This window comes from Podarcis bocagei (assembly GCF_964188305.1).
Source record: "Podarcis bocagei genome assembly, chromosome: Z".
Lineage (NCBI taxonomy): Eukaryota > Metazoa > Chordata > Lepidosauria > Squamata > Lacertidae > Podarcis > Podarcis bocagei.
Genome location: NC_138140.1, coordinates 10,505,537 through 10,521,477, shown reverse-complemented (window position 1 = coordinate 10,521,477; position 15,941 = coordinate 10,505,537). Strand labels below are relative to the sequence as shown.

Below are 15,941 nucleotides of genomic sequence, written 5' to 3'. Positions count from 1 at the left end.
ATCGCATTTCTACCCCACGTCTCCTTCAAGGAGTTGGAGGTGGTCTTCATGGTTCTCCACCCCCCCCAATATAATCCTCACAACAACCCTGTGAGGTAGGTTAAGCTGACAGGCAAGTAAACAGCTGAGTATGGATCCCGAACATTGGTCCTAGTCCTATATCGTGTTATGTATACACAGACAAAAGTTTCTCCAATCTTTGCGTAGTTGTTTTTCTTTTTGGAGGGGTGGGCAGTGCGGGTGGGGGACAACGTATCCCCCCCTTCGCGCAGTCGAAGCGAGGGCTGTGCTACCGGCGGGATGGAGCCCAGAGGAGGAGCCGGGGGCGGTCTGGTGGGCGGGGAATAGGGAAGCAGCCTGCGCTAATTGCATAAGCAAAACGTAAATAATTCGCGGGAAAAAGGAGAGAGGAAAAAAAAGAAGATGGCGCCTCACATCCTCAGCATCTTCAGTCTGCAACAGCTGCCTGAGGAGAGACAGACACCTTTCTGAACCTGGTGCGGAGTGCCACGGGGTGCAGCGGGGAGCCCGCTCTGTGAGCCCCGCTGCGGGACTCTCACTGAGTCCGAAAGGCATTTTAGTGCTTTTCCTGCGCGCGCTGCCCCCGTACTTTTGGCACTTTCTTCTTTCCAATGGAGCAGGAGTGGAACTGAAAAAAGAAAACTTTCTTGATACAGAAAACCGGTAAGATTTTGTATTTGGCGGCGGCGCGAGGGGGTGCGGGGGCGCGTTGCAGAGAAGGGGGGTGTCCGGCAGGTCTCCAAGCGAGCGGGTTTGCAGAGAAACTTTGGCGGCGGCGTGCCGTAGGAGATAGAGTTGCAGAGTTTTCTATTTATTTCTTAAACTTTTTTTTGTGTGTGTGGGGGGGATTACAGGATTTTGCAAAACCTAAGGCACGCAGCTTGCATGCTCATTTTTTTAAAAAAATAGAGATGAACAAGGACAAGATCGTTACGTTTTTGGATATTTAGGCTGTGGAACCTCGCTTAGGGAGCAAGTCACTTATTGAACTCGGCGAGAGGTGCTTTGCTTCCGAGTAAAACGTGTATTCGGGGTCGCAACCACGTTGCGCTTGCAAGCCCACGCACTCTGTCCCTTGCAAAGCAAAGGTGTCCCTTTTGCACGCTTAAGTTGAACGTGGTGCGGGTTACTGCCGAATTAAGGGGAAGAAGATAGAGCCGCCTGAGGGTACCGGGTTGGTGGGGGCGGAGAGGAAGAAAGCTGCCTGTTTTGCTATCAAAAATGAAAGTGTAACCGCTTCTGTATTCCTTTGGGAACTAAAAGTCTCGTGTTGTGGGCTGTAACCGGCTGAATTCTACTCGAGAGCAGACCCACTAGAATGAATGGGCCGGTGTGAGTCATGCCCACCAGTTTCAATGGGCCTACTCCGAGTAGGGCTGCAGCAACCCTGATAAAAAAACTGGGATTCCGCAAGGGGGGGGGGTGCACGCGCCTGACTGTGCACATACTTCATTGACAGTTGCTTGCAAACTTGAGTAAATATGATGAATAAGAAATAGGGGACGCTTAGTTGCGGAGATACCCTGTGCGCGCGACGCTTTTTTTATTAACCGCATCCTTTGACTTCTTTCGGTTTGAATAGACAGACGGTGTGTTGTTAACACCCCCCCCCAAAAAAAATGTATTTTCTTTAAAAAATTTTTTTTTACACGGGTCTTTTTTTGAATCAGCCAATCAGAGCGCGGTGAGTAGCCGGCTCTTAGACAACTACACGCGGGAGATTTACTCTCTCCCTTTGGTTACAGTGAGAGCCCCCCACCCCCCTAGATAGTGATGCCCCCCCCCCCGGATTATTCTGAGCAGAGAGAGGACACAGTCTTGATAGTTCGTCAAAGAGGAGGGAGGAAATTGGCAAGGGGCTTGTAGAACTCAACACTGACTGCAAGGATAGGTTTGTCTAATAGTATTAGAGCTCAGTAGAACCTCCATCTTCAGGAACAGTATACCAGGGACAGGGAATCTCTTTCACTCAAAGGCTGTGCTGTATTCCCCCCATGGACAATCTTCCAGGAACTACATGCCTCTGGTGGGCAGGGCCAGAGCCAAAAAGCATATGGTGCTACAGGTGTGACTCTTAATATATATATATATATATCGTTGACATGTGTCTGCTTGGAGAGACAGTGGTGGAATGCATCTTCAGGGCTGAAGTCAAACCTTTGGAGAGTTTGGTTGTGCTGCTGCAGATGCGCCTATGATTCCTCTCTCTGCATTCTTCCAAATGGTCAGTAGGTGCATGTTTTCACCCACACGCAGAAGCCTCTCATCCAAGTGGCATTATCACTGTTCAAGGGTACATTTCAGCCAGGTAGAATTTATCATGGAGACTGCAGAGGAGGGACAGTGAGCAGGTGTAACCTGGGGAAAGGGCTGCATCATACTGAGGCTGCTCCAAGCACCTGATAGCCTATGCACCTTCGTGGAGTTTAGGACTATCCTTGGCAGCTAGCCATGAAGGCTATGCTCTACCTGCACGGCTGAAGGCAGCGATGCTCCCGAATTCCAGTTACTGGGAAATGCAGGAGGGTAGGTTGTTCTTTTACTCAAATCCTGTTCGCTGGTCTCCTGCAGGCATCTGGCTGGCCGCTGTGGAAACAGGATGCTGGACTACACTAGATTTGTCTGATCCAGCAGGGCTGCCCTTGCGTTGTTATTATTATGCTCAGGTAAAGCATGTAGGCTAAAATGAAAACGCTACCGCTGATGTGTGTGAAATCCACCTGTATTGTTTAAAAATTCTGACCACCGTGCCAAATTTTCGCATTCGAATTGTGGCAAGTAAATTAGAGATGAAAAAGAAAGAAAGGAAAGGAAATGGCTGGGCTGTCCTATCAACCCCCCCCCACACACACACTCACCTGCCCCCCATTCAGTGGAACAGGTTGTTTTAGACTTGCTCTTCTTAGGGCAGGGTTGTTGTTGTTGTTTTTCTACAAAAAAATTATTGAACATTTTATTTACAACATAACATAACCCCCCCGCCCCCGATAGAGAAATACAATATAACAATACAAACAAGCAAATAAAAGACTTCCTTTATCCTGTGTCTGGCCTCCTTATTTACTTCTTATAAGCTGTTTCCTTTATGAATGATTATTAAGATTTTTCTAATTATAACTTAAATATCCACAAAGTCTCCTGCAGATATTAATCAGAACAAGTCCAGGTATGTATTTTAGGGCACTGTTTTGTGAAGTGTTCTCTGAATTTCTCCCATGCTTTTTGAAACTCTTGCCTAGTGTGATTCTTAGGGCACGGTTTGTGTGCCCCTTTAGGTGGTACTATGCGTTCCTTCACTCCACAGTCCAGTGGTGGCACCTGGTGGGGCAGAAGGCAGAGAGACCAGTCATAGGTGGTGCCAGAGCCAGTGAGAGGCAGCACCAACTAATTCTGGTCTAGTCCCCTGCCATTCTCTTCCCTGCTGACTTATACAAGGGCAACCCTGAGACTAAGGAGGCAGAGAAGCTGGCGGTCTGGTCCACTCCCGGAACTGATTGCAAGTAAGAAGGCAGGCAGGTAGGGGCTTTCTGAGGTTGGTAGGGATGTGCCCTACTTGCCCTGATGGGCTCACCTGTGCTGCAGTCCAGACCTGATGGGTTTAGAGACCTTTGTGCTCCTTCTGCTAAGTAGGGCTCTGGACATCTGCCACAAAGTCCTAGAAAGATGGAACCACAGCTTGACACCCTGAATTGATGGGATATTTGACAGCCTTTCCAAGACACAGAAGGCAGAGTTAAGTGATTTCGGTTCCTGCTGCTGCTGCTGGACATTGAGGCAAGTAGTAGCAGATTGCTGTGTTACAGGTGTGTTTAGTGCTGGTGCTTTGTAACTTCTTCTGGTTGTTTGTTTATTCATTTATTCCTGTGTGACATTTCTACCTCATCCTTTTGGCATAAAAAAGAAAAAAGGACTTTTTTCCAGAGGAAAGGCGGGGTTATTGTTGGCCTCTGTCTGTCTCAAGAGACAAAGTGTGCATTAGCAGCCTGGAAGTGACCTCGGAGTGGAAGCCTAGGCAGTGTGGATGGAGGTCTTGGGCTGTCCAAGTGACAAGACCTCCCTCTCGGCCTCACTGAAGGGGTCCAAATTAAACAATGGGAAAAGCACTTAACAATTTTTATATGGCAAGAAAAAACGCCAAGGATTAAGTATAAAATACTAAGAGATGAGAGGAATAGAGGGGGTTTCTCATTTGCTGATTTGAGACTGTACTTTGTGGCTGTGTGCGTGAAGGAGTGGGTAGAATTAAAGGATGCAAGAACCTTTTACTTGGATTTGACCTAAGGTTTGTGTGGCATTGCTATTTGTATTATAATAAGGCCAAAGTGCACAAGAGTTTTTTTAAATTATGTGATCAGGAGGAGTGTGTACAATGTTTAGGCAAAATATAGAGAAATGTTAAGAAAGGAAGACCCCATGCTGGATATCTCCAATGGAGGCGGTTGTGGTAAAAAAATTGAACATGGAAGAAAACCGGGGAACGTATAAAGACCTTCTTGAATTTAAAGATAACTCTGTAAGACTTTAAAAAGAGAGAGAGAGAGAGAGAGAGAAGAAGAAGTAATTAGACTAGTCACAGATTGATTCCAGTATTTCCAAATAAATGAGATATTTAGAAGAGGCAAAGAAAAAGGATTTGTAGAAGGTAGATTGGAATTTGAGAAAATAATATTGGGAAATAACAAAAAATTAAAGTATACAGAACTCTACTTGAATGGGAACCTAAAGATGAATAAGTGAAAGAGGCGATGATACACTGGGCATCAGTTATTGGATATAACATTGAACCTTTGGCATGGGAAAAATTATGGAATGGGCCAGTAAAATTTTTGGCCCGCTATGCAATTCAAGAGAACATCTTCAAAATGGTATATAGATGGTATCCGATGCCAAGTAAACATGCCACAATGCACAAGAGAGGATCCAATGCATATTGAAAATGTTTAGAAAAAGAAGGCTCTCTATATCATATGTGGTGGCAATGTAAGTATGGGGGTTGGTGGTTGTGAAATGATATTTGAGGAACGCACCTTAAATTCACCTTCCCTAAAAGACCAGAAGCGTTCTTGCTGGCAATAATAGGAGAAGATATACCTAAGAAAACAAGGAACCTATTTTTATATGCAACTGTGGCTGCAAGGAAAACTTATGCAAAAAAATTCGAAATAAATTATTGTTCCAACAAAGGATCAGTGGTTGCAGAAGTTAATATGAGTTTGTTTAGTTAGCAGGTTTGACAACCAAAATAAGAAATTGTGATGAAAAGAAAAGGAGGCAAGTGGGAGCTTTTCGAAGAATAGAGTGGTATCAAGGTTAACTTGCAAGTAGGATAAGCCTATGAGCTGCAGTAGACAAGACAAAGAAAAGAAAAGAAAAGAGAAATAATAAGGGGGGAGGGAGAGAAAATGTAAAGAGTTGTAGCAAACTAAAAATTTGAAATAGAGTGTCGATGGAAGATAAGTTGGGAAGTCTATATAAGACTAAGGCAAAGCTTGTATGGATGTAATGTGTCAAATGGGAAATGAATAAATGATGATAATAATAATAATAATAATAATAATAATAATAATAATAATAATAATAAAAAATGACATGGGCCAAAGCAGAACAAGACGTTTGGCACCAGGTTGGCTGCAGGAGTTGCAGGAAGGAGGCATACAAGACGCCCTCTGACTGCCTTGGGGACTCCACTCCAGATTTGTATATGGTTTACTCCTTAGCCTTTTTGTAGAATAATAAGTTCCAGTAGCAGAAGACCTGGTGGGGAACCTGCCCATCACCTGACTTTGGGGTCCTGCTTCTCTCCCCCCCCTTTTTTCTTTTTTCAAATAATTTTTATTGAATGATTTTATGTTACAAAAAACAATACAGCCATACTACCACTAAATATAGTTAAGAAATAAAAATTGCATACATCAATATTTAGTTTGTTGTTTGTTATTTACTGTCTTATTTCCTGCCAAACATTGCATACAAAAATACACATATGTGCAGACACCCACACCCGCACACAAAATGATAATAATGATAATCTTTGGGAACCTGCCCCTCTGGTCAGTTGCATTGCTGCTGCTTACTGGGAGAGGGAGGGGCGGTGAGGTCAGAGTGGTGCAAATGCGTTGGCAGGAGTACCCGATTGGCTATTCCGGTGCATTTGCACTGTGCCAATCTCACCACTTCCTCCCTGCTTCCTCCTGGTAGGCAGCATCAAAGCAACTGCTTGGAGGTCAGGTGAGCAGTGGTGCCTCTCCGTGTCATAGAATCATAGAATCATAGAATCATAGAATCATAGAGTTGGAAGAGACCACAAGGGCCATCGAGTCCAACCCCCATCGTGTCATGGGCCATCGTGTCATGGGCTACTGATTATTATTATTGCTCTCATGAACCATTATTTATTTATCTAGTGTCGTCAATGTGCAGAGCCCTTTGGCAAAAGCTCTGGTTGACAGGTCCCTGTCCTGAGGAGCTTGCAGTGTAAAATGTGACCAAGGGTGTGTGTGTGTGGGGGGGAGATGACAAAGAGAGAAGAGGGAAATGGAAGCAGCATAAACTACCGTATTTTTCGCTCTATAACACGCACCCGACCATAACACGCACGTAGTTTTTAGAGGAGGAAAATCCGTAGGCATGCCACCCGTAGGCATTTCCTCCATAACACGCACAGACATTTCCCCTTACTTTCTAGGAGGAAAAAAGTGAGTGTTATGGTGCAAAAAATACGGTATGTAGAGGAACATGCATCTCTTCTAGTTATGGTGGGTTGCAGCCAACTAAGTTTTACCCAGAGTAAACCCAAATAATGTAATGAACTTAAGTAATATCATGTTCACACCATACATTTCTTAGAATCATAGAATTGCAGAGTTAGAAAGGGACCGTGAGGGCCATCTAGTCCAGCCCCGTGCAAGGCAGGAATCTCAGGTAAAACATCCATGACAGGTGGCCATCCAACCTCTGCTTAGAAACATCTGGGAGAAGAAAGGGAAGCTCCCAGGTGAGAGGCTGAAGAAAAGGGTTAAGAACTACCCTTGAGAGTTTTCTTTTTCTTCCTCTGTTTTTATTACATTAGTTTATTGTATTGTATTATGAAAAAGCTTTAATAAAATATTGTGAGGGGAAAGAAAAGAAAGTTCTTCCTGATGTTTAGTTGGACTCTCCTGTCTTGTAACTTGAATCCATTGGTACTGGTCCTACCTTCCAGAGCAGGAGAAAAGAAGCTTTCTCCATCTTCCATGAGAGATTTGAATGTGGCTGTCATATATCATTTCCTAATTAAAGTACTGTGATACCACTGCAAAAGAGCATAGCTTCCCCATAAGAATTATGAGGGCTGTAGTTTGTTAAGGGCGCTGGGAGCTGGAAACAGGACCCCCCATTCCCCTCATAGAGATACAATTCTCAGGGGGCTTTAACAATCAGTTCCTCTTCTGTACAGGGAAGTTTATGAAGCGGGGGTCTGATAGCAGCTTTAAGCACCCTTAGGACCCAGAATTATTTGTGGGGGTGGGAGCCATGACTGTTTAAAGTGGTAGCATATCATTTTAAATGTATGGTGTGAATGTGGCCATAGTCTTGGCTATTAATTTCAGTGGTTCTACTCTGAGTAGGCCTAGCATTGGCTACATCCCAATGCGCTATGGCTTTATTTATATATTTCATAGATTTACACATCATCTTTTAAGATAAGCACCCCTTGTGGGGCTCAAGCTGACAATAGGATCAATAATGAAATCAAGAGCTGTTAAGACATGTGGCAATATTGTGCCAAAGGCTTCCTGGTAAAGATGGGTGGTGATTATGTGTTTGTTTAAGGAGATTTGGAGTCCCTTCGGGTTTGTGCGTTGTGTAATTGTGAGGCTGGAGAAGCAAATCCAATGAACTCCAGACCTTTTTCTTGGAAAACCAGAGGCGGTTTCTCATAGTTTGGAACCGAACACAGAATGAGCTTCCTTGGAACCTGACCTGCCTCAATCTCCAGCACTGATTTAACAAGCAACAGACTGCGCCTGCTGTATCCTGCTGCTAATTGGCGCTGGCTTCCTCAGCTGGCAAAATAAAGTTAAGGAACAGCTGTCCAAAGAAACTTCCTTAGGAAGTAGCCTTACACCCAATCAGACAATTAGTTCCTGAAACAATCATATGTCCTCCTGTTATCTTACTCCCCCTTCCCCGTCTTCCTCTGATGTCTTCCTTAATTGTAAGCCCCCCAGGGGCAGAAACCAGTGTTAGAAATTGGGATAGAAAAAAACCAAGGAGCCATGTGGCTCCTGGGACCTACCGTATTTTTCGCCCCATAAGACGCACCTGACCATAAGACACACCTAGTTTTTAGAGGGGGAATGCAAGGGAAAAATATTCTTTAAAGGGAGTGCTGAGCAGAGCCTGTATGCTTCCCAGACTCTGCCCAGCACTCCCTTTCATGAGCCACGTGGAGCGTGTGTGTGGTGCTTGCAGGCTTTTCCCTGAGGAGGGAGAAGGGCAGCCTGTCACTGATGGGTTTCCCTTCTTCCTCCTCAGGGAAAAGCCTCCAAGAGCAGCACACACGCTCTGCGCGGCTCTTTAAAGGGAGCGCGGCTCTTGCGCGCTCTGTCCCTTCCCCCACCTCCCGGAAAAGCCCCCAAGAGCTGCACAGTCTCTTCAGGGCAGCGGGGTGAAGGCTCCCCGCTGCCCTGAAGAGGTTGCACCCGGCTAAGCCAGAAGCTAGAACAGCGAGAGGGAGCGCTGCACAGTGATCCCTCTTGCTGTTCTGGCTTCTGGGATAGCTGCGCAGCCTGCATTCGCTCCATCAGACGCACACGCATTTCCCCTTACTTTTTAGGAGGGAAAAAGTGCGTCTTATAGAGCGAAACATACGGTGGTTTGTGGATGCAAAAACAAAATGTCTAGGCAACTTTTTTTTTTTTTTTTTTTTTTTTTGCTGCAGCTGCGCTACCATACCAGGTGATTTGCCTGGCAGTACGGCAGCAAAAAAATAACCCCCCCCCCTTTGCTGTCAGGTGAATCAGTTGGTCTGCAGAGTAGCGTGGCAGCAAATGGCACCCCTTTTTTGCTGCTGCAGTGCCCAGCAGACCAGCTGACTGCAGCCAGGCAGGGGGAGATGCTAGGCACCAAGGGTGGCCCCCAGACATCTCCATCCAGCTGCAAAATGCTGGTTGCCAGTTGCAGAATTGACTGGTGCCCGGCTAATTTTGGAACGCTGGCAGAAACCTCTTCAACCTGTTCTTTGTAAAGCACTATGTACATAGACGGTGCTTTAACTTATGTAGTTTATATTCCAGTTTAGACTATGAGGAGTAGAGCAATTAAAAATAGACATGAGAAATTTAGGTCCACTAATTTCAGTGGGTCTAATCTGAGCAGGATTTAGTTTGATAAATATTTAAAATTAATAATATAGTATATAAATTAATAAGAATAAGCTCATTTAATTTTTTTGAAACCAGTTTATGTCCTGCCTTTCCAAACAAAGATTCTTTCAAGACAATAATGTGTATATGCCCCACCACAGTAAATGAATTGAAGATCAACTAAATAATATCCATGAAAACTATTAATAATGATTCAATGATAATCCATTGTATCTAGTGTTAGTCCTACTCACTTTGGAATGAAATGAAGGACATGACTCATTTAGGTCCATTAATTTTGCTAAGTCTACTCTGAGAAGAATTTAATTGGATACAACCAATTTTTTTTGTCTCTGAGAAACCCGCCCAAGGTGGCTAAATAAATCTATACAACAAAGCAGAATAGAATACAATGTTGTGAGCATCCATCTGTCTCAAGAGACAATGGAGTTCTAAGTCAGACTGCTGCATTAGTGACCTCCCTGGGGCACAAGTCTGGGCAGTGTGTCTGGAGGTCCTGGGCTGCTCAGGCGACAAGACCTCCCCTCTCAGCCTCCCTGATGTGGTCCAAAGGAAAGCGGAGCAATACATTTGGCATCAGCTTGGCTGCAGGAGTTGTGGCAGGAGGCGTACAAGGTGCCATCCAACCATCTTAGAGACTCCACTCCAGATCTATGTAGGGTTTACCACTTAGCCTTGTCTCCTCCCAAAGATATTTCACAAGGCATATCTTAGGATCAGAGTTTTCCTTCTCCTAGAAGGGCTAACTTCCAGGTTGATGAGCCCCATCGGCCCCTCACTTCCCTCTACAGCACATGCAGAAACTGCTTTCTTGACCATTGGACCCACTATTGGTCTTGTCCGTTCAATCCACCAGAGCCCATCATCGCATGCAAGGGAAGTCCCTAACTCACTGAGGGTTTGAGGCCCCTCGGCTACCCTGGTTTAACTGGCCATTCGAAACTGTTTCCTGGGGTATGGTGCTAACGCACACTTGACATGTTGGCAGAACTGGTCACTCCCAAAGTTATGAGTAGTTATCTGGTTTTGTGGAGGGATGGGTGAATTGTGCTTCCTCACCAGATTTTACTCTGGGTCTTTTGTTGATGCTCATTGTATTGTACAGGGGAGTGTTAGTGGAGGAGTAATACCTCTGGTGGAGAACATGTCATGTCCCTATTGGTATTTTGTCCATCTTTGGTCCCCACCCTGCACTCAGCTCTTACCTGTAGCTCCTAGAAGTTGCCTGCATGCAATAAAAATTGTGGGCAGCCCCACACAGAGTGCATTGCAGTAATCACTGTGTTTTAGTGGTCAGGCTACATGATACCTCCTATCCCAGGTTCCCTTTATAAACCATGCAATTCCTAGCAGAAGCCACCAGAGTTCCCAAGACGATCCCACTCAACTGTATTTGATCGCCTTCTAATATCGAAGTCCCAGTTTGAGGTGATGTCGACCAACTGGGAATATACATAACCCTGAGACTCGCCATTGCTGCCCTGCATTTTTTAGCTGCTGTCCAGTGTGAGCTCAGTGAGGCAGATAGTGACACCCAGGCCTTGTTGCAGAGTGTTCTGCGCACAACCCTTGGATCCTGATCAGCCAGCAGCAACACATGACCAGAGGGTCATGCTCCAACAGATTGTGCAAGGCGTCTGCTTGCCAGACGTTGGGAGAGTGACCTGTTAGATGTTGTTGGCTCAGCTGATCTTGTAGGCTTTTCAATTCCATAGTCTCTGCTGAGCAAAGGCATCCGCCGCCAACAAAGAGATAAAAATAGATCATGGTTCAGGCGGTCCATGCTACTGGCTTGTTGGCTGGGCCTCCTGTTTTTTGAACCAAAAGAGTTCCTTGAGGGGGTTGTGGTTTTGTGATGTAATCAGGGCAAACACCACCCTCAGTAGATGGTGGCTTCCACAGCCCGTTGGCCTCCACATGGACCCTGTCTGCACTATACATGTAAAACAGTGCCATGCTGCTTTAAGCTGTTGTGTCTTCCCCCAAAGAATCCTGGGAGTTGTAGTCTGTTCAGGGTGCTGAGAGTTGTTAAAAGGTAAAGGGACCCCTGACCATTAGGTCCAGTCGTGACCGACTCTGGGGTTGCGGCGCTCATCTCGCTTTATTGGCCAAGGGAGCCGGTGTACAGCTTCTGGGTCATGTGGCCAGCATGACTAAGCTGCTTCTGGTGAACCAGAGCAGCACATGGAAACGCCATTTACCTTCCCACTAGAGCGGTACCTATTTATCTACTTGCACTTTGACGTGCTTTTGAACTGCTAGGTTGGTAGGAGCAGGGACCGAGCAACGGGAGCTCACCCCGCCGCGGGGATTCGAACTGCTGACCTTCTGATCGGCAAGTCCTAGGCTCTGTGGTTTAACCCACAGCGCCACCCACGTCCCAGCCCGCTGAGAGTTGTTAGGAGACCCCTATTCCTTACACAGGTATACAATTCCTAGAGTGGTTTAAGAATCCATCTTTTTTCTCATGGAACTCTGGGAATGGCTGTTTTGTGTTATATTATTTTGTGTTATGTGTTATGTTGGAAGCTGCCCAGATATTATTATTATTATTAATTTCATATCACATGCAGCTGCCATTTTGTGCTTCGTGGGATGGCACTTTCTCCGAGTTCCAGGTGGGCCTGCCAGCTGGAAAAGTTTGGTATCTCCTGACCTTCATTAATGAAGCTGAATTTTAAAGTGTAAAAAATAATTTTAAAAAATTTCATGTTTTACCACCAGTGTCCACTCAGGGTCATGGAGAGTGCCAGTGTTGAGCCTGTGCTTGCGGACAGCAGACCTGTTGACCCATCCATGGCAGATACAGTTGCCCAGAACCGTAAAAGCCGTCAAGAACTGATGCTCAAGCTAACAGAAGGACAGAACGTCTTGTGCTGTTGGACTGATGGGCTCTATTACCTTGGGAAGATCAAGAGGGTAAAGAAAGTGGTTTTTTATTTTTTAAAAAAACTTCTTTATTGGAAAAAATAAATCATTTTCCTTAGACAAAGAATGCTGGATCCTTTTCTCATGGAGGGTAACAAAACATCATTTATGCTCTTGGGAACATTAGGAAGATACTCACTTTTTATTCATATTCTGCACAGAGTATGTGCAAATCAAATCAAATGTAAGCACCTTATATTGCTGTTGATTTCAATGAGAGGTTGAGAACACATCAGTCATAGTACCACTGAAATTTCAGAGCAAAGTGAGGCAGTGAGGAGGGGGTGCCAAGCCAATGTAATAATGAAGTGAGTGGGGTGATTGTGGGACATCAGTTTTCTGCCCTCCATGCCCACCAGCTGAAGTAATTGTTTCATTCCACCTCATTATTGTACCAGTCTTGCTTGTGTTAATAGCTTGTGTGAACCATTGGTTCCTAACAGTTTTTCTCTCTCTGCCCCCTGGTTTCCATATTTGCAGGTGAGCGGTTCCAAACAGAGTTGCCTGATGACCTTTGAAGACAACTCCAAATACTGGGTGCTTTGGAAAGACATCCAGCATGGTGCGTGAGTCTGCAGTCTTCTCTGGGACTTCCACATGGGCCCAGCCTACATGCTGGTGGTAGTGGAGGGGGATCCTGAAGTGGGGAAGCAGAATGTACCATGTTAAATTTCAGGGGTAGGTGGGTGCCATTTTGAAACACACAACGAGACTTCCTGAAACAAATGGCTCTACTGTAGAGCTTCTCCCTGATGTGTTGGGTTTGACGGAACATAGTGTTTGAGAGATACTGGGGTTCAAGCCCAATGCCCTGGAATGGCCAAGAGAATCCAGACACCCACCCCTCATTGTCAGCAAAACAGGATGTTTATTTAGGTGTTCCAAGGCTAGTGTGACACAACTGACGCAATCAGAAAGTAGGGAGAGAGTGTGTGGCACACCAAATATGAAAACAGCACTTACAAGCAATGGGGCAGTAATGTCCATGTATAGCATTACTTTCACCTTCACCTAAATTCTAATAGTTTTTCTGTGAGTCATAACATTAAGCTTCTAGTTTCCTTATCTCTTGCCCGACCACAGCTTCTAATAACAATCCTTTACTTACGTCCTGTTCTGTCTTTCTCCCATGGTTCTCCTGTAAACACAACCTTCACATACCAACCTTGACTTGCTCAGCTCATTGTGGACGATAATGAGCGGGAACGGTTAGATTGATTATAAGGCAATTTCCTGTGCTCCCAATTTACAGGAGTTTTTGATGCTAGAACATAGGAAGCTGCCTTATACCAAGTCAGGCTATTGGTCTGCCTAACTCAGTATTGTCCACACTGGGTGGCAGCTGCTCTCCAGGGTTCCAGACAGGGAGTTTTTCCCCATTTTGGGGTATTCTTGCTGGTGCTTTCTGCAACATGCCATTAATACAATAATAGTGTAACAGTGGTAAATTTACTGGCCTGGCCACACACCATTCCTCGATATTCTTTGCTGTGCAATGCTTCTCCAAAATTACTGCATTGGTGCCCTTATGAAGAGAAGAAGCTCTTGCACCATAGCGCAACAAAAGCAAGACAAAACCTGATTTTTTTTATTTTGCTTGACAAACACCTTTCTTTCACTTTAATAGTCCTCAGATATTTTAGCAAATAGTGCAAGATGAAAATGTCTGCCTGAGACAGCAAGCATATGAATTTGGAATTTGCTGCCAAGGAGTGTGGTGGAGTCTCCTTCTTTGGAGGTCTTTAAGCAGAGGCTTGACAACCATATGTCAGGAGTGCTCTGATGATGTTTCCTGCTCGGCAGGGGGTTGGACTCGATGGCCCTTGTGGTCTCTTCCAACTCTATGATTCTATGATTCTATGATCTGCTGAACCAGAGCTAGGTTCTCTGACTAATATCAAAGCTTTTCAGCCAGATATTATATTTTGCTGAAAAGAACAATATCATAGAACCCCCTGGAACATTTTGCTACATTCCTGTTGTTTTTCCTACAGATGTGAAGTTTCCCCCCCTCTAAATTGATATTCCTGCAATCTAGACTACAGACTAGATAAATCTGGACCATCTGTGGTATAAAAATATTACAGGGCTTCAGCAGGAAGCTGTGGGCTGTGGCAGACCTACATTTAGGGGTCCCTGAAGCAACCAGCAGTGGTCTGGGTGACCACTGTCATCCTCTTCAATGAGGTTGCTCCACGACTGCTCACCACATTTTTTAAAAAAATGTGGCTACTACATCTTGGATTTTGATTAAATTTGCTGTGCTGGATGATCTCACACGTTGACATCACTGGTGTGAATAATTCCCACACCCCTGTGCCTCATAGTTTTCAGGTTATGGGGGTATGAAAATTAGGGAAATGTTATATACATGCAAGATACATCATAGAATGATGAAATAAAACATAGAAAATACCACGGTCAATATAATCTTTTATTTTAGATGCCTATGAAAATGTGTACTACATGGAGCACATTTTACGAAACTCTCTTTTTCTAACTTTTCTAGCAACATAGTTACATACAGTTTCATCTTATGAGAGCTTATAAAGAATAGCTTTGAAAAATTCATTTCGGCTTCACATCTCATGATAGGCATTGTCAAGTACATCTTAAGTGCAGCAGTAATATTGGGCAACACTTCAGTTACGTGTTGCTCACATATAAGCTGAAGACCTCCTGCGCATTGAAATTTAAATGGCATATTTTATTCTGTGTTCTGGGTTTTCCTAAGGTGCAAATATTCTTTGAACTGATAATACCCATTTACTAATTTGCAGTCAATATCATCTTTGTAATATGATTTTATCAGTTAATTACTGTCCACATCAATTTCAGAATTGTTCATCAGTTCTGAGAAGAATTTGAATCTTTTTTGCAATCTGCTCATATGGGTCAATTCTCTTACTTAACTGGATTATCAAGCAGTCGGCTGCAACTCTTTTAAAAACTTCAGAATAGTACTGTATGGTTTTTCTCATCTGTTCTTCAAGTTGCTGATCCACAGTATTTTTATTTGACTTTTTTGTTATCCAACACAACATTGCCCCGTTTATATTCCATGCTGTCTTCAGGATTTTCCAGAGTTCTGAGCATATTCATCCAGTCAGAAAACCCACCTCTGATTTTTATTTTTTTTAAAAAGGGGGGGATATATTAGTCACAGCAGAACAGCCAACTTACAGTGACACTCCACCATTGCAACATCTGTGCTGCTGACTCTCAAACTTTGGAATTGTTGAAATACACACAATAAAAAATTAATCGGTTTGAGTTGTGAGACTCAGATTGGATCTACTAGACCCAAAACGTTTAAGCAATGAGGACTAACATTCCTTCTGGGGCTCCTTCAGGATTAGAGGACCTAAAGCTTAAGCTTAATTAGTTTCAAAGTCGTTCTGCTCCTGGCTATGGGGAATGCACCAATAAGAAATGAAGCCGTATGTCCCTCCTGAAACTTTTGCTGGCACAAGCACTGTTATAAGCAAGATTATGGCTAAATTTAAACAGTCCTGACTTTCCCCCCAAAAATTAAGGGAGCTATTAAGGGTGCTGATAATTGTTACCCCCCCTCCAGAGCTACAATTCTCAGAGTCTCCTTTGAAAGAGGAATTGATTGATTGA

General features: G+C 44.4%; 1 protein-coding gene across 3 annotated transcripts in view; it reads left to right on the top strand.

Moving 5' to 3' along the window:
* The first annotated feature begins 425 nt into the window (after positions 1–425).
* Positions 426–15,941, top strand: part of PHF19 (PHD finger protein 19) — a 34,962-nt gene continuing 19,446 nt past the window's right edge. For 2 of the 3 annotated variants that reach the window (XM_081180035.1, XM_081180033.1), the window contains exons 1-3: positions 426–684; positions 12,114–12,308; positions 12,798–12,879. In XM_081180035.1, coding sequence (XP_081036161.1) covers positions 12,129–12,308; positions 12,798–12,879 — 262 coding nt within the window. In that variant the 5' untranslated portion in view covers positions 426–684; positions 12,114–12,128. Of the gene's footprint in view, positions 685–11,962; positions 12,008–12,113; positions 12,309–12,797; positions 12,880–15,941 lie in introns of all 3 variants that reach the window. The other variant, XM_081180034.1, reaches the window with a different exon arrangement.